Raw genomic sequence first — 19,793 nt, forward strand, 5'->3', positions numbered from 1 at the left:
TTTCTATTTTTAGACCTACTGACCTACTTTTTGACCGCACATGACCCTGTTAAGAACCTGACCTAGATATCATCAAGATGAACATTCAGACCAATTTTCATACAGATCCCATGAAAAATATGGCCTTTAGGGAGGTCACAAGGTTTTTCTATTATTTGACCTACTGACCTAGTTTTTGATGGCACGTGACCCACTTTCGAACTTGACCTAGATATCATCAAGATGAACATTCATTCAGATTAACTTTCATACTGATCCCATGAAAAATATGGCCTCTAGAGAGGTCACAAGGTTTTTCTATTATTTGACCTACTGACCTAGTTTTTGAAGGCATGTGACCCACTTTCGAACTTGACCTAGATATCATCAAGGTGAACGTTCTGACCAATTTTCATGAAGATGTCATGAAATATATGGCCTCTAGAGAGGTCACAAGGTTTTTCTATTTTTATACCTACTGACCTAGATTTTGACAGCACGTGACCCAGTTTCGAACTTGACCTAGATATCATCAAGATGAACGTTCAGACCAACTTCCATACAGATCCCATGAAAGATATGGCCTTTAGAGAGGTCACAAGGTTTTTCTATTATTTGACGTACTGACCTAGTTTTTGACGGCACGTCACTGAGTTTCGAACTTGACCTAGATATCATCAAGGTGAACGTTCTGACCAATTTTCATGAAGATCTTGTGAAATATATGGCCTCTAGAGAGGTCACAAGGTTTTTCTATTTTTAGACCTACTGACCTAGTTTTTGAAGGCACGTGACCCAGTTTCGAACTCGACCTAGATATCATCAAGATGAACATTCTGACCAACTTTCATAAAGATCCCTGAAAAATGTGACCTCTACAGTGGTCACAAGCAAAAACTTTTAACAAACAAGAGGACCATGATGGTCCTGAATCGCTCACCTCTTCCCACATGACCAGTTTTGAGTATGACGTCGTTTTTTCTATTATTTGACAAAGTGACCTAGTTTTTGAGCTCATGTGACCCAGTTTTGAACTTGACCTAGAAATTATCAAGATAAAAACTCTGACCAATTTAAAGAAGATCCATTGAAAAATATGGTCTCTAGAGAGGTCACAAGGTTTTTCTATTATTTGACCTAGTTTTCGAAGGTACGTGACCCTGTTTTGAATTTTACCTAGATATCATCAAGGTGAACATTCTCACTAATTTTCATGAAGATCTCATGAAAAATATGGCCTCTAGAGAGGTCACAAGGTTTTTCTATTTTTATACCTACTGGCCTAGTTTTTGACCGCATGTGACCCAGTTTTGAAACTGATCTAGATATCATCAAGGTGAACATTCAGATCAATTTTCATGAAGATCCATTGAAAAATGTGGCCTCTAGAGAGGTCAAAAGATTTTAATAATTTTAGACCTACTGACCTAGTTTTTGACCGCACATGGCCCTGTTTCGAACTTGACCTAGAAATCATCAAAATGAACATTCAGACCAACTTGTATACAGATCCCATGAAAAATATGGCCTTTAGAGAGGTCACAAGGTTTTTCTATTATTTGACCTACTGACCTAGTTTTTGAAGGCACGTGACCCACTTTCGAACTTGATCTAGATATCATCAAGGTGAACATTCTGACCAATTTTCATGAAGATCTCATGAAATATATGGCCTCTAGAGAGGTCACAAGGTTTTTCTATTTTTAGACCTACTGACCTAGTTTTTGACCGCACGTGACCCAGTTTTAAGCTTGACCCAGATATCATCAAGATGAACATTCAGACCAACTTTCATACAGATCCCATGAAAAATGTGGCCTTTAGAGAGGTCACAAGGTTTTTCTATTATTTGACCTACTGACCTAGTTTTTGATGGCACATGACCCAGTTTCGAACTTGACCTAAATATCATCAAGATGAACGTTCTGACCAATTTTCATGAAGATCTTGTGAAATATATGGCCTCTAGAGAGGTCACAAGGTTTTTCTATTTTTAGACCTACTGACCTAGTTTTTGATGGCACGTGACCCAGTTTCGAACTTGACCTAGATATCATCAAGGTGAACATTCTGACCAATTTTCATGAAGATCTTGTGAAATATATGGCCTTTAGAGAGGTCACAAGGTTTTTCTATTTTTAGACCTACTGACCTAGTTTTTGAAGGCACGTGACCCAGTTTCAAACTTGACCTAGATATCATCAAGATGAACATTCTGACCAACTTTCATAAAGATCCCATGAAAAATGTGACCTCTAGAGTGGTCACAAGCAAAAGTTTACGGACGGACGCACGCACGCACGCACGGACGACGGACACCGCGCGATCACAAAAGCTCACCTTGTCACTTTGTGACAGGTGAGCTAAAAATGCTGCTGGTGGATTTGCGACAATGCCTAAATTCTGCAATCTGACTCTGAGCATATAAACTACAGAGCTTAACCTAGTAACTTTTGATGTAATCCATCAATCCATACAGAATTCCTCGAAGATCAACTGTCTATCACCATGGAAATAGAAGCAGTAAAATTTAAATAAGGTTTGACTTGTGTATAACTTATATGATGTGTTTTGCATGAAGACAATTCCCTGACAAATCCTATCCTTAGGGCTACAATGAGAGTATTGAGACATCATTAAAAAACCTCCATCATTATTTTATGATGAAAATGCCATAATGCCATCAACCCAAAAGGAAAGTTAAGTAGCAAAAGGAAACTCCAAATATATCCATGAAACAAAAAGTGCGCCAATTTTTGCAAACAGGAGTGAGTAACAGAGAATGTAATTTGGCAAGTAAAGCTGCTAACATACGAACGTATCTTAATATTATCTATTTCTACTGTAACCTAAGAAACGCTTGTGAACATTATATTTTGTGTTTTCATGACCTAAGACGAGTGTGCGGCAACAATGATTCATGTAAACACATTGGATAAGAAATATGTGAAACATTACTAGCTTAAGCATGTAAAAAAGTTGCAGGTTTTTTTATATATAAACCGGTATCATGAGCGAAATTCACTTTCCACAATATACTGTCGGCAATCACAAAATCACTGTACAAAAGTACATGACAGCAGTTTCAACATGTCTATATGGCAAAGTATACATGTATATGCTACCACCTCCCCCATAAAGCTTTTGGGGTGCATAATAAAACCTTTATCAAGATTACAAGAGCTCCACCTAATGGGACATAAATTAATACGCCTGTTCACAAATAGGCTAGAACAAGGCAGTAAACAAGAGGGTCATTGACCCTAAAGCGCTCACCTGTTTACAAGGCTTAAAGTGTGTTTGTATAAGTACAGAGTTAGGTTTCTTCTATGTTAGCCTATATTAAATATAAAAGCATATAGTAAATACATGTCAGACACAAGGGCATGGCCATTTTTTTACCTTAGGGCAATAATTTGGACAAGAATGGTATACATAAAGGGAAAAGTGACCACACTCCCTGGCAGCCACGTTTTTTGACAAATCGGAATAATTTGAAAAATCTTGGCAGAGGGTCACACAAGAACCATTTGTGTAAAATTATTTTAAAATCGAACTAGCAGTTTCAAACAAGGATTTTTAAAGTTTCCACTATATACATATAGGGAAAAGTGACCATGCCCTCTGGCGGCCATGTTTTTTGACGAATCAAAATAATTTGAACAATCTTGGTAGAGGGTCACACAAGGACCATTTGTGTAAAATTATTCTAAAATCGGGCCAGCAGTTTCACACAAGAAGATTTTTAAAGTTTCCACTATATACATATAGGGAAAAGTGACCACGCCCTCTGGCGGCCATGTTTTTTCACAAATCGGTATAATTTGAACAATCTTGGTAGAGGGTGACATAAAGACCATTTGTATGAAATTTTTTCAAAATTGGACCATCGGTTTAGAAGGAGATGTCGTTTGAAGAATTTTCTATTTTTAGAAGAGCGGCCCCTATGTGCAACCAAGTGGAACCGTTTGAATAATTTTAGTACAGGACCATCCAAGGAACATCCACGCCAAGTTTCATCAAAATCCATTCAGTGGTTATGGAGGAGATGTCTTTTAAACACAATTGTTGACGCCAGACGGACAACTTGACGCACGCATGCACGACGGATGCCGGACACAGCGTGATCACAATACCTCACCATGAGCATTTTGTGCTCAGGTGAGCTAAAAAAATAAAATTTACTGTGGTAGGGGTCCTAGGGGAGGGTGTATGTGTAGGGGTGTGGGATGTGGAAACCAAGATACAGTATCAAGAAACTGAACTGAATGTAAAACTAATCCCTTTGTATGATACAGAGTCTGGAAACCATTTTCAGTCTCCAGGTCACTGACCTTGACGTTTGACCTACATACCCCAAAAAGATTAGGGATCCTTTTCAAATGATGCTTAGTAAACCCATAAGTTTTAGAGCTGAAGCTAATATCTTGTGACTCAAGAGCCCGGAAACGCAAAAAAAAGCCAGAAATTAAGTAAACTCTGTGTAACCTTGACCTTTGAGCAATTGACCCTAAAATCAATAGGGATATTCTTTTAGTGGTACAATGTACTTGTTTATGTATGAAGTTTGAGAGCCGTAACTGTTACAATTCATGACTTAAAAGAGTCTGGAAACCATTTTCAGTCTCCAGGTTATTGTGACCTTTATCTTTGACCTATTGACCCCAAAAATGATAAGGATTTTAAAAGTTTAAAAGTTTTAATAAAATTTTCCTGTGATTTTCTCTCCTGGCTTTGTTTTTGATTAGCCAGAATGTTTCAGTTTCAAATTTTACCTACATTTCATAAAAGACAAACATTCTGACAAAGTCTCATCAAAACTGAGCCTAAACTATGACCTCTAGAGTGTTACCCGAGGTAAAATTGTGGTCAAATGGTGATAGAAACCAGATCATTCATCAATACTATCAACCTACCCCCTAACCTTTGCTTCACAGTAAGTTCCTCTCATAAAAATTCTCTCATTCATGGAATATGGCAGTACCAATGCCATCTTACAGATGAATATACTTGGGGGCCTCCATGGCCGCTGACTTCCAATCACTTGCCCCTCACCGATGTGGGTTCGAGCCTTACCCGGGGCCAGGGCTCCAGATAATTTTTTTGAACAATGAGTATTTACTCATCATAATTCTTGCGAATGAGTAAAATGGTAAAATCTGAAATTGACTAGGAGTATTTTTACTCCTGAAAATTTTTAAATGAGAAAAAAAAACAGAAATGAGTTTTATAACATATTTATTGGGTGTAACACCCATGAATTTGTTTGCGGTTCAGTTTCAATTCAGCATTCAAGTTTTTGCTTCTTTTTCTCCATTGGTTTGCTTTAGCTTCACACTCACTGCCAAATCCAATAGATTATTCAATATACCTTTAACAATGTTTTGGGAATCATTTTTTTGTTGGTTTAAAGAATGAATAGCACGTTTGTTCACTTCATACATTCTTTGAAAGAGACATGTTGTTGTTTACTCCACACCGGAAGTTGATATTTTAAATCGACATCGCTTTAAAATACACTACCTTACCATCAATATTAATTCCCAACAATTTGATTTACGCACAAACTGAGTTATAATATAGTTTAACCTAGGTTTATAGAGTACCATTCAATGCCTGTGTATGTTCAATGTGGCATAATGAATGCCAATCGTGCTCTGTTATGTAAAGCATCCAGATGATTCAGATTTTGTTTACGCTAGTAAAAAGTCATTGCAATGCATGTGTTTCTGTAATTTCATGTACGTTTTTATACGCTAAAAATTTAGCAGACATGCGTATATGCATTATTTCAAAGCGTAATTTACGCTAATACGCATCTTATCTGGAGCCCTGCCCGGGGCATTGAATTCTTCATGTGAGGAAGCTATCCAGCTGGCTTGCAGAAGGTCAGTGGTTCTACCCAGGTGACCGCTTGTGATGAAATAATGCACAGAGGTGCACCTGGAGTTATCCTCCACAATCAGAGCTTGAAATTCGTCATATGACCTATAATTGTGTTGGTGCAATGTTAAACCCAACAAAAAAGAAAAAGGAATATACAACTCACCAGGAACATTTGCGTCCAGATGTCCTGTGGATCCCCGCCATGACATACTTCTGTGGTCAGTTGTTGCTGTGGCACACAGCTATTATGTCAGTCTAGCATCCTGAAATATTAACACAAAACACCATCAACCTTCTACTTGTTTAAAAAAAAATGTTAACCCTTATCATGATTCTGCCTTGGCGACCAGTGCAGATCATGATCAGCCTGCACATCCGTGCAGTCTGATCATGACTTGCACTGTTCGCCATTCAGTCACTCAGTCAGTATCTTTTTGGTATGCACCCCTTTTAACAGTTAAAGGTACTGTCCAAATTGAAAGATGGACAAGTTCATTATAGAAATTTAGCAGGATAAGGGTTAAGATATCATGGGATAACCTGCTCCAACTAGCAGGCTGGTATTCCAAAGAAACCACACTTTTACTTACAACACTTGCACAAGAGTAGTATTAAAGACATGAAGAAAACTTGCAGGCCATCATGGCCCTAAAGACACTCATCTGACCTTGACCATTTGTCTTAAATATGTTATAACACACTGTCTCATTAAATGCAACAATTTTCTTTAATAGGATAGGATCCATCAATTGCTTCAGATGTTTAAGGGTGTTTTTTGTTTTGTTTATAACTCGATTATCCCTGAAAGGAGTCTAGGGGAACATTTGTAAAAACTTGAGAAAAATCAATCCAAGACTGATGCAGTCCAAGTTTGGTGAGAATCCACCATGCAGTTCATGAGAAGCTGTTTAAAGCTTTTCCTACTTTTTAGCTCTGGTGGTCCCAAGAATGGGTCGGGCAGATCATCTGAACAAATCTGAGAGAGATCCATACAAGGATGCTGCTGACAAAGTCTGGCAAAGATCTTTCAAATGGTTCATGTGAAGTCGAATTAACCCTTACTAAGCTTGAGTTTTATAATGAACTTGTCCATCTTTCAATTTGGACAATACCATTAACTGTTTAAAAGGGGTGTTTACCAAAAAGATACTGACTGAATGGGGAACAGTGCAGATCTTAATCAGACTGCATGGATGTGCAGGCTGATCAAGATCTACACTGGTCGCAAGGCAGAATCAATCGTGTCGAGCATGATAAAGGCTAAAGGTTTTGTTTTTTTTCTGTTTTAGCTTGGGTGGTCCATAAAAGGAGCCAAGCTGAACCATTTGAATGAATCTGGGAGATGTACATGCCAGGTTGCAAAACAACCAAACAAACATTGAGTTTAGTATAATACTCAGACTGGTTAGTTTCAGAGAAGATGTTTAAGTAGAAGGCAGTCCAGTATTGGGGTCCTTTTGCATTCTACTTGATAAGAATGACATATGTTATGTACCTAATGGTCACAATTAAATATAAAAGATTTTCTTCTATATACATATATCAAAAATATTACTTTGCAAGGAAAATGGTCAATATATTCCAAAATCAAATAAAAGTACTATAAAAGCCTTATTTCTGGGTGATTAATTTTTGATACAATATACAAATACAAACATACTTTAAGTTAACAAAACAAGTCCATTATTCACAATATACTTTCATACAATAAAAGATTTAGGAACCCTCTGCTGTATTAACAAATTCTATATCATGCCTTATCAAATTCAAGAGATAATCCTGGCTTTATACAAATATATATTTGGTGAGGTTATTGAAATTTACCCGACCTTATTAAATATCTGACCACGGACATTACTGACTTGAGTGGGCAAGTCAAATATGTTGAACCAATACATTTAATGCACCACGGTTAATGACAGTATATGTTATAATATATGAAATTACATTAAAACACATTTTCTAATTCAGAATTTATAAACTTATCAAGTATTGTTAGAAATGACACTTCTATAATATGATATCAAGTAGTTAAAATAAGGTTTTGCAGTGCTTTACGCTGTAAAAACACACCTAGAGTGCCCTGGTAAAGTATATAATCATGGAATCATTAAAACCACGAAAAAAATAGTTTAAAAAGTAATATATACAAAGCTTTTGCGATCTTAGTCTGGTACTTCACAAAATCATGAAATGATTTCTTAACCCTAGATTACCTGGAAATTGCCCCCACTCCTACTAACCAAAACTGGTAATATCAGTACATGTCTATTTCATGTTTATTTTCATGCTGACATTACATAATAATTATTTGAATAGACAATATACTATGTATTAGTCTTAATATAGTATCTGTTCTGTTTTGTTCATGTAAAAAATACTGAATGTAACATTAAGATGGCTTTGTAGCAAAAATGCTTAAATTATGAAAACATTTATGTTCTTTCAATAGCAGGTCTTGATCCGCCGATACAATTTTGTATCAAGGTGCACCAATAAACCACCAATGAAATCCCAAACGTTCAGAAGGTATATTAATGATTTTCTTGGGATGTTGACAAATTTAATTCATTTTGCCAATTGGCAGCATTAATAAGGACTTGTTTCTTTGCCCTAGAATGTCTTATTAATATCATTATTGATATCGCACATTCCTCCCATTTAATTTGTTGGAAAAGCGAATTGGAAAGATTAGTAACACAGACTTGTTACAGTTCATAAAATACAATAAAGTACATAAGAAAATGTGAACATAAGGTAAAAATGTGTTTCATCAGAAATAACTAAAGGCATATCTGCAACATGCACAGAATGTCTTTGTCAAAAAACAAATAAAATTAAAGATTTTTTTCTGTTTCTATGAAAGCAGGAGAAACTGCTATGTGTAATCTTATGCAAACATCTGTTATTTACAACACCTGCTGGTTATTACACCTGATCTGACTTAACAAAAATTGTGGAAATGTGAAAGCAGCATAATCTTGTCAAAGCTTTCAAGGCTGGTTTTCAGCTTTACACATTAGTTCTTAAGTGAAAGGTCAAAAAAAAAATCGAGAGAAGAGCAATCAAAGGAAATGGATCTAAAGTATTAATTAAATAAAATTTAAGAAGAATATGATATCTGTTACAGAGAATTCTTTCTTATCGGGATGGCTTATTTTATGATCTGATATACAGCTGCCATCCCTCTAAGCCTCACCTGTATCTGCATTTTACTGTTAGGAAAACAAAGACATTAAAATCCAAAAAAGTCATAAAATACTGGTCAGACTTACTGGCTACAATACATAATTAAGCATTAATATCCAAGTAGAAACTTCAAATGAGTTAAATATTACTCATAATTTTAAATAGGAGACTTAAATCTTTGGAAATATGATGTGAACAGGTGCAAGGAGATATCTACCCCGTAGGGTTGGATATCGTTAAGGATGAACTGGTCCGATACCGATACTGGTACCAACGAAACAATATGGTATTTTTAATGATACTGACTATGCTTTGTAGTACATCACATAAGCAATGATTTGGTTAGTATTAAATACATCTATTTAAGTAGTTTATACAGGAAAATTTGCTGTGATATATTTATAAACATTTTAAGTCTGTTAATGACATTTTAAGTCTGTTAATGGAATGTTAGAAGGGACAGTAGATGGGGGAAGGAAACAGGGAAGACCAAAGAAAAGCTTGGCGTATAATGTTAAAGAATGGACAAGGCTTGATTTCGCAGTATCCCAAAGAGCAGCAGAGGACCGAGTGGAATGGTGCAAGTTGGTCAACACGCCGTCATTAATGCCCCAACGACCACCTCAGTTAAGGGACAGGTGAGTGAGAGAATGGAATGTTGTATTACAACAATGAAAGAGTAAAAAAATAAATATACATTCTTACAAACTAGAGTTTTCCAAAATAAAAAACTAGAGCAGATATGTCGCTCATTATTCAATTTAAATCTAGCACTGTAGTAATGTTTTTAAAGCTCAGCACTGACTAGAACTGTTAAATTGAACACTTATTAGCTTTCAAAACAACCCTTTAACAAGTCAGACTCATTGTCACTCATGACAAATCTTTGACCAGGTTGACTTGTAATGTTTTTAAAGTGCAAAACTTTTTTCATTGAACAATAACCTTCAAAACACTTGAAACAACCAACAATAACATATAAAACCGATAGACTTGTTTACGTAGGTTACAGTTTAGCTTCGTAACATTTTATTTCAATCATTTTTTATTTGTTTTGATAGAATATGACAAAGAGCAAAAAAGTGTCATATATTTTGCAATTAAGTATTGGTTTACATGGTTTAAAACGACGGGAAAAGAAGTTTTTCAAATAATATTTAGCATATGAAACTATTCTCATAGGTCAGAGGAGGGGCTAGCTCTCCATGTTAATTCAAGGGAGGTTACTTAGAGCAGGTCACAGTAAACAATGTTGATCGCGTTATTATGATATTTGCTTATTTTCTGCTTTATTTTGCCACGGATCTTGTTACAACTTTGTTTTTTCTTTTATGGAAATATCGAAATTGAAGCCAGTTCTTTACGAAACGGTATATACCGGTACTTTCTGAAGTGATTATTCGGTAAAGTCTCTTCGCTGGACCAGCTATTCTGCCTAACTGTGACCTCTCTATCTCTTTGTCTCTAAGAAATGGAATGGAGGTCACACATAACATCACTTAAGAGGTCTCACTGTGACAGGAAAGGCCGTACCGGCGACAGTAACCATCAAAACAAATCAGCACCCTTTACAATATTTACAAATTTATTTACATAAGATGATTATTAACAATGCATAGATGATATGAAAAAAAAAACTGATTATAAGAACGAAAAAAAAATCAAAGTTCAGTATCTCCGTATACAAAAGATCTTACAGTTCCATTCTAAAGTGATGTGTCACAGTTCTTTAATTTAATTGCGAACTTTAAGTAGCACAAACAATATCAAAACGTATCTTGAAATAAAGTCCCTTTAAACCGTGAATACGTTGATTCCGTATTGGCTCCCTATGGTGGTAGGTGATTGCATCCCTGAGCTGACTTCAGAGGATAACAAAAATCAGCGTCTTTGCGGTTTACGGCACAACCATGGGACGTAAGCTCTGCGCTGGGAATATCACATCCAGGCGAGTGAAGACCAGTGAACCTCGGGCATTGTACTTCCGGGTTATGACATCACCAGGAAAATCGTCTGGCGGAAGAAGCTAAAATATATAACATATGGTAAGTACCATAGCAAAACAAATAAGTCAGGGCATAAAACTGCTCCTTTGGGTACACCATACCTCCGTAGGCTCCCATAAATAATACGTGCTACTTATACAAATATATGTGCTACTAAGTTCAGACATCACATGATTAAAATACGTCACTAATTACTTCCATTATTACAAAAATTACTTACTTAAAAGACTAAAATTAAAGTATGAAAAAGATATGAAAAGTATATGATGAAACATTATAGATACGGACATATGATAAACTGCAGCTATTATTTACAACTACAAATTAACAAAATTCAATGTAAATCAAACGTTATACAATAATTTGTATCAATATAATGTCTAATGTCATACAACAAAACGGACATTGTATGTATATGCAATAGACTGGCACACAATTACAAATTACAATAATATATTACATACATGGTACTAGACTTGCCATATAGATTTATACATAACAATACAATGCAGTAATGGCGTTCCATAATTAACAAAATGTTTGACATAAGTTTTTGAAACAGTGCTTTACAATTATCACGATACAAATTTCAGTATAAATCTAACATCTTATATAAACGAAACCTTTTAGATTCCTCTTTCTAAATAATTTACAAAAGTCTGAAAAATTTAATAAATTACCCTGACATACCGAAACTAGCCAAAATCACATGCCGAAAAGTAAATGTTACAGAATTCTGTAGAATGCACAAAAATTTACCAAATAAAAATCGTAATGCAAAAATCATACAAAAATCTAACAAATAAATTTCTTACCTCGATCAAGCATAAATTTCTAGCAAGAAAAATTAATCAGGCATAGATTCGTCTGTAATGTCGGAAGGTGGTGTGCGCAAGGCATATCTAGTCCAGTCTATTTAAAGGGTAATGTCCTGCCAAATACTAAATTTCATGGGCTTTACGGCCTATGCGTAAACTCTTGACTATTTGTATTTCCACGGGATTCACGATATAGCCGGGGAATCTAACTACTTTGGCGCGGATTTAAATTGACAATTTGAGGCCCATTATAGTGGTTTTGGGGATAAAAACATGAATTACTGAAGTTTATAAAATATCAACTTTCTTATTACTGAACCGAATTTAATGAAATTAACATGGAAATTTAAGTTATAAAATACAGAAAAAATTAGAGGTATTTTATGCGTGAAATCTGACATTTACCTCAATAACTCAAAAATTTACAAAAAGATGATGCAATAGCTGCATTTACACTACAGATAAAATAAGGCCCGTATGTCAATTTGTGACACTCACACAATTATAAAAATAAAGGTATTGGGACACTAAATTATCACCCTGCCACACAAACTTTTTACAAGTTTAAAACATGCTAGTTACCTATTTTCACGAAATTAAATTGACATACATGGAAATATGGCTATGTGAAACAGTATACACTAATGAGTGACTGAGCATCTGCATATAAACAATCATAACAAGAACATAACAAACAGTCATGAAGAAGGAATACAGCTGGACACATTGGACTGGTCAGCGGTACTGGTAATGTAATTTATACTTAAAAGGCAGTGGCTACGATTACGGTACCGTAATCCTAGCCTCCAATTCTAGGATTACGGAAGTTCCGTATTCCTAGACAACCCTATGAGGATAGGCTAGGATTACAGAAGTATTTAAGAGGCATCAAATATATGTTAAGACATGCATACATGATGTTGTAAACTTACTTATTTCACATAAAATAGCTTCTTTTTTTCATGCCTGCCCTGTTAAACGTGTTCGGGTGTTGATTTCGCCCGATTCTATATGCGCGGAAATCTAAATTTAAGTGACAGGCAAAAACAAATCATTTAAAGTATAGAAATTTTTTATATCCTTTTGAGCTATTATTAAGAATATAATTCTTCATTTGTCTGCCAATTTAAAAAAAAAAATAAAATATTTAGTATGGTTTTGGAAAGAAAAACGTATGTATACGGATGTCGATTTCGCCTGTTTGTTTAAGATTATACAAACCCAAAATGGCTGATCGATAACACAAGATAACAGGGTAGGCATGAAAAAAAGACGCTATTTTATGTGAAATAAGTAAGTTTACAATAAGAGTTATGCATGTCATAACATATATTTAATGCCTCTTACATACTTCCGTAATCCTAGCCTATCCTCATAGGGTTGTCTAGGAATATGGGACTTCCGTAATCCTAGAATCGGAGCTTATTTGAACCACTCTCGAGTCCACTTCCTGGAAAGACCAGTACTGGTGTCATATGGGAAGGCATGGTCGTGACCCCAGTGGGCCTTGAACCCATGACCCTGGATTGAGTGGCCAACACCCTGACCCCTTGGTCAGTGGTAAAAACAGCACTGGGAAATTTAAACTTGTTTACTGGCGTGAAACCTACTTCTTTCAGTTCTCATACTACAAAACTGTAAATATAATTACTTCTCACTAAGTAAATCCTTTACACAAGCAATAATAACCATAAATATACATTTGAAAACATTAAATATTCATACACTATCCGAATAAAATCCTACATCCGAAAATTTATTATTACAGTAACATTTCAAAGACAAAAATGGGGTTACAAAATACAGTAACAAATCAATGTAATTTCAAACAATCAAATGAAAAGAACAAACCTTTTTCGATACTAAAGGATAAGAAGCTGACCTGAAATATACGTAATATATCTCCAAAGACTTTCTTCAAGAACAAACAAGATTTTTGTTTTTGTGGTGGCGCTTTCTGTTCATTTCCGGAATTTATCTCCCTTGGATATGGTTCCCAGCCACTAAAATAATATGATAGGTGCAGTTAAGGAGGTAGGTTACCTTCATATTTGTATGTGCGCATGTCCAACCGGAAGCTAATGTGACGATTTACGACGACGTTTACGACAAACTAAATGAGTTTGTATATTCATTCTTCTGAAAACAAATCATGAATTTGTCTTCGATCTGATGCTTTATGGTTTAATAATGCAGAAATAATGAATAAATTGCCGCAGAAACGCTTCAAAACAATGTTGCCTTAAAATGACGTCATTGACGTCATGACGTTACGTGTCAGTTACCGCGCAAAATTAATAGCTTTTATCTTGAAAGTACGTAATTCTGTACATTTTCTTTATTTTAACTATTTTCAAATAACCATTATTTGCTGAAATATTTTTTATGAGTCTTTTGCTCTGAATAATAATCAATATTTTGCTTCTTTTATGTAGTTATATTGAAATGTTATGCGGAATGTAAGAAAATGGATGATGGCAACCAATGTTATTTGGAATATAGTTGGGTGAAAGGTTACTTGTTACGGCCATTTTCAAATAAAAAGTCTAGCAGTTTGATTTGTAATACCTATTTTTCAGGTTCCATTGATAATTAGTTACTTACATACTAAAACTAAGATCTAAAATTGTTCAAATTTCAGTAGAAAATTGTGGTTTCTTGAATTGAATTGATGTTACCATGGAAACGAAGCCCGTGACCTATGTATCTAAATGTAAAATTCAAAAGCGTTGTCACTAGTCTATTTAAGAAACACAGCTTCGGCTTTTTATTTTCATTTCAACAATATCCATGAGAATAATAGCAGCACGCTGAACGATTTTTGAAAAGAAATGGTTCTCTATCCCTACAGTACCTAACTGTGAATAAATACATACATCTGTATTTATCAATTCTTTGTAAACACTGAGCACTAGACAATTAATCTTTATTTGGTTAATTAGAACTAAAGGTAAATTCAAGCTTTATTTAATGTCGCATATAATCCAACATATAACACGAGCTACAAAGCTCTTGTGCGACAAACTATGTATCCAGTAACAGATACCTACCTGTGCTTATTTTACCTCCTGGTACTACCCTTTCAATGCTGAGTGCCAAGCAAGGGAGCTACCAGTATCATTTTCACGTCTTTGGTATGACGCGGCCGAGGATCGAACCCCAGACCTACCGCACTCAAAGCGGACACTCTACCACTAGGCTACTGAGGCAGTATCTGTCGGTTTCTCAGTTACTATTCTGACATTATTATTATTATAAATCTGTAACACTGCATTTACCGCATCAGCTATTTTCCAAGTTAATTTATCCCCCGCCTTTCCCCGTATAATACTCAAATGGTTTTAAAGATTTAATTATATCTAATTAATAGAAGCGATAAGATAGTATCACTATTTCTAAAATAAAGTGAGTAAATAAAGGATTTCAAAGTAAAAATGAAATTTAACAAACGGGGACGAGTTGACTATAGGGGACGAGTTGACTTGGTTCCCGGATTACTCAGACAGTCATAAAGAAGATTTGCGGGCTACCAGTAAAAACAGTGGCAACTCAATGATTAAATTATAAGGATGGATGTATTTCTTTTACGAGGGGACTTCAGAAAATTTTGAGACTGAGGCACTTCCGGCGTAGAAACTCCATTACAGATACAAGCACGATTTTTTTCATGGACTTCTAGGCGGTTTCAACAGCCATGTACATTGAAAATTTTAACACAACTGGTTTTGTTATATAGCTGAGTTAAAAGCGTTTTAACACAGCACACCCGTATAATCTAGTGTTATTCTTTCGTCAGCATGGAAGCTCTATGTAGGAAAGAAATTAGGTCCTATACACAATGATGCGTTTTTCTCTGAATATACCAGCCAAGTAGATTCTGCAAGAATTAAAAGCTGTTTACGGTGATTCTTCCCAATCCAAAGACACTGTTGATAGGTGGGTAAGATTAAAAAAGGGGGGAACTTGAGTTCAAAACCTACCTTGTTTAAGGCGCCCTAAAACGTCAGCATCCTCTCAAAACGTTGCTTCTTTAGCAGTCATTGATGCAGAAGACTCGAGATATACAGTTTCCAAAATAGCTGCATCAGTGAGCATTTCATCAGTAAGTGTTAATAAAATTGTAAGGACTTGAAATCATTGGAGGTGTGTGTAAGGTAGGTACCCAATCTTTTGCACAAAGAGCGAAAAGTCCTCAAGGTGCAATGTTGCAAGCACTTCTAAAAATCTATAAAAATGCAGATGAAAGAGAATAAATGAACTCCTGACAGGGAAAACGACATAGGTATATTATTTCGAACCTCAAAGGCGGATAAACAACAAATAGTGACTTAGGAGACGCCAAGAACGACCGGTTTTCGGAAAAAAAACTTACAGTTACAAACGGGTTCTTTACACAATTTTCTTCTACTCCAAATACACTGTCGTTCTAATAACCAGCGCACCCGGCACATGACCTGTTAGTGGAAAAGGTTTTATAATCAGTTACAAAACATTGCGTGAAACCTCGCCCACAAACTGGTTTTAATACGGGGCATTTGCAGTATTCATAACACTGCACCTGCACACGAGAGCAATATTGTACAGCAGTATTTACAAGACCAACAGGTCAAGCAATTGCAGCCCCGCCATATTCGCCCGACCTAAGGTCCTGTGGTTATTTTCTCATTCCTTTGCTGAGAAGATACTGGTTGGGCGTCGCTACAATTCCAGAAGCACCACTGGTAGCGCAGTGTATTCGTGTTTGCATAAGACAGCTCTGTGGCTAGCCTGGAAGGAAAAGACAACATAGAAGCCTCGCCCAGTGTGTCTCTGTTAATGGTGAATATTTTGAGGGACCGATGTAAGTAATATTCTTAAATACAGGTTTTTCGAAATTTTATATGGACAGTGTCAACATTTTCTGAACTCCCCTCGTATTTTGTAGTGTGTTGTCAAGTTTTAAGTTTTATACATGTTCGATTGATCAAAGAACTGTTCATGCACAAGAACAATGATATTGAATGTGTTCAGCATTACAACTGCTTTGGACTTGTATTCTCGCTGACCGGTGGGTCTGCATATAAAAAGCTATACAAAGCATCAAAGCATCCTTTAAAATGTCGCAACTGTACCTGCTGATCTTTCGATCTAAATATTGATACAAGTTTACACTTGTCTGACGCTGTGGTTAATCTAATATGATTATATGAAGCTGAAATATGAGGAGCGATAAATACAAACTTAAAAATGTGCATCCTTCGACACGTTGTTCCAGAACAATATTTCAGACAAGTCTCATATTAAATGCCTAAAATATATCTTAGATGTGCAGAAATGTGCACCAAACTCAGCTGTATTACCAGAGACAGACAGATATCCCATGTATAATGATATTGTTTTCACTTTCATAAAATACATACATGAATTAAAAATTCACCGAATTTGATTTTTAGAAATGTAAGTTACACAAGATCTGCATATTGTACTAGAGAAAGTTCATAAATGGGAAATATAATATTTTATCTATTATATTCTGTTCTCATTTTCTCTTGCAAATTTCCTTCTTATCTTTAGCAGACTGACTGCTTCGGTGTCCTTCGCTGACGAAGACAAAGATGGCACCGACTGCATGTTCATCAACTTCCTTGTCGTTAGATCTTCCTTGATCTATGTACAACCAACATGTATGTCTCGTTGTCCCGAATTGATTCATCCATCGACTCTTTGACATAGTCGTGCTTTAGCCCCCACAGACCTCAATAGCTTTACCAACAATTAAAAAACCAACATAGAAGCCTTGCCCAGACATAATTTATCTGCTTGATCTAGTCGCCAATCCCGCATTGTTAGTGATTCTTCAACATGCCCAACCCGCCATGGCATAACAACACAACCTACCATGTCATAACAACAAAGTCCTGTAGTCTACGACTGCACATAGACAACTGTAGTAGTATCTAGCCTAACAGTACGGAGTTCTAGGCAGCCAAAGATTACCTCAAACCTGATGTCATCTGTGGTACAGAATGTTTGGTCTGAGTCAGGCGAAGTGCTTATTACAAGAAATACGAAATAAATAAATACTTAAACAGTTACTGGTTCTGAAATTTAAGAGGCGTTTATAGGCAAATATAGCGAAAACAAAACACATGTTATTTTCTTACTACTGTTTTATCAATTGGCCTCAAATGATTATTATGTGGTTTTGATGGACATGCATATTTTACAAAAAATTAATAGAATATTAGAGATTTTCCTGCAACTTATCTGTGGTGACCTGCTATTTTTGCGATTTCTCCTCTACCTTGGCACTGATTTCTACAACAACAAATACATAATTTCTTTTTATACTTTGGTAGTAATTTCGCGATTTTGGTATAAACTTTCATGGTTTTGGTTGTAAAATCATAATAAAGGTAATTTGATTTCTAAACGCGAGTGTATTCTAAATGCAAGTGATTCAAGCAAAAATATTTATAAAGAGGTGGGTAGTCTATCTAATTCGCATGACAGGTTGTAAACATGCCATTTTGTGAGTATTTCACCATAAAACAACACAAAATAGCTTCAAAATTATTTATAGAAATTAAGGGCTTCGGTTACACCACCACACGTTGCTGTTCCGTTTAAATAAATGTACAGTGTTTTTTTTTTGTTTTTTTTTACTAAAATAGTGGGTTTTTTTTAATTAAGCATGATTAATACATTTCTTTTATTTTTTATTCATCCCGGACACCGTTCTCCGAAAGAAATGCGCGACAAACCTGACCTTAGAGACACTGAATAAGGTTCTTGTGCAAAGAACTTTAGAGTAAGTTGCCGTTTAGAAGACAGCAGCCATCTTTCAGTATCTTCTTCAAGAATGAAAAGAGGAGCATACTTAGCAGCTTAATCAGAAATTTCATATTTGAGCCGTGCCATGAGAAAACCAACATAGTGGCTTTGCGACCAGCATGGATCCAGACCAGCCTCAGGATCCATGCTGTTCGCTTTCAAAGTCTACTGCAATTAGAGGAACCGTTAGCGAACAGCATGGATCCTGACCAGACTGCGCGGATGCGCAGGCTGGTCTGGATCCATGCTGGTCGCAAAGCCACTATGTTGGTTTTCCTATGGCACGGCTCATTTTTGTATCACTCTGATGTCTCATTGTTTTGTAACTAATAGGATTTAGAAACACTCAAAAGAAGAACTACTCTCATTTATTCCTTTTTGTTATTCGACAAGAAGTTTTCAAGGACAAAACCTATTTCTATGTCTCATTATTAAGTATTTCCCAAGCTACCAGCTTTTCTGTAGAGACAAGAAAAATACATTAGTTTCTCTTTTTACGCGGTTGATATGTTTTGTTTATTGCATTAAACTTACGCTTTAAGGATTACTTTAAGAGGTAATATTCATTTTACTTGACAAAACGTAATTGGGATGGGTTTGCCTTAACATTCCGCCATGTGGGTTTCAGTAACATAATACAGGGAGGCGTTTTGGTTCTGTCTATTTGTCAATGAGCGAATGCAGGTTAAGTTCAAACTGAGACTTCACCTATCAACCTGTAACATGCCGTGATAAGGTGATGCCAATATTTTCAAAAAAGCAGTTTGTTCATAGATAGCAACATGCCTCGTTTGATAGAGTGAATAATGAATGGCGTTTATACTGTAGGGATTTTTTTCATGTTATAACATCTGCAGAGTCCTGAGTTTGTACCCGAGTCACCTTTGTGTTGTTGCATTTAAAAACAAAACAAGCGTTGTGTTACATTTGTTTATGTTAAATGCGCATGCGTGAATGCCCCTACATATTCTGAGAGCGCTTCCCGTGCTAGTCAGTCGTTAAAGTAAATAGTAAAGAGTAGAATCACGTGTTGTGTTCTCTCTCCCACGAACTGTGGACATACCCTAATAACGAAACATGTTGCCTTTCAGATTCGGCCAGT

General features: G+C 35.8%; 1 protein-coding gene across 1 annotated transcript in view; it reads right to left on the minus strand.

The window, feature by feature from the left end:
* The window catches only part of LOC123551523 (interaptin-like), a 47,113-nt gene extending 33,247 nt beyond the window's left edge, over window positions 1-13,866 (minus strand). The window contains exons 1-2 of the mRNA XM_053542152.1: window positions 13,730-13,866; window positions 6,029-6,128 (exon numbers count right to left, since the gene is read on the minus strand). Of these exons, the coding sequence (XP_053398127.1) occupies window positions 6,029-6,074 (46 nt within the window). The 5' untranslated portion in view covers window positions 6,075-6,128; window positions 13,730-13,866. The remainder of the gene's footprint in view (window positions 1-6,028; window positions 6,129-13,729) is intronic.
* Window positions 13,867-19,793: the final 5,927 nt, after the last annotated feature.

Source organism: Mercenaria mercenaria, chromosome 4, assembly GCF_021730395.1.
Source record: "Mercenaria mercenaria strain notata chromosome 4, MADL_Memer_1, whole genome shotgun sequence".
NCBI lineage: Eukaryota > Metazoa > Mollusca > Bivalvia > Venerida > Veneridae > Mercenaria > Mercenaria mercenaria.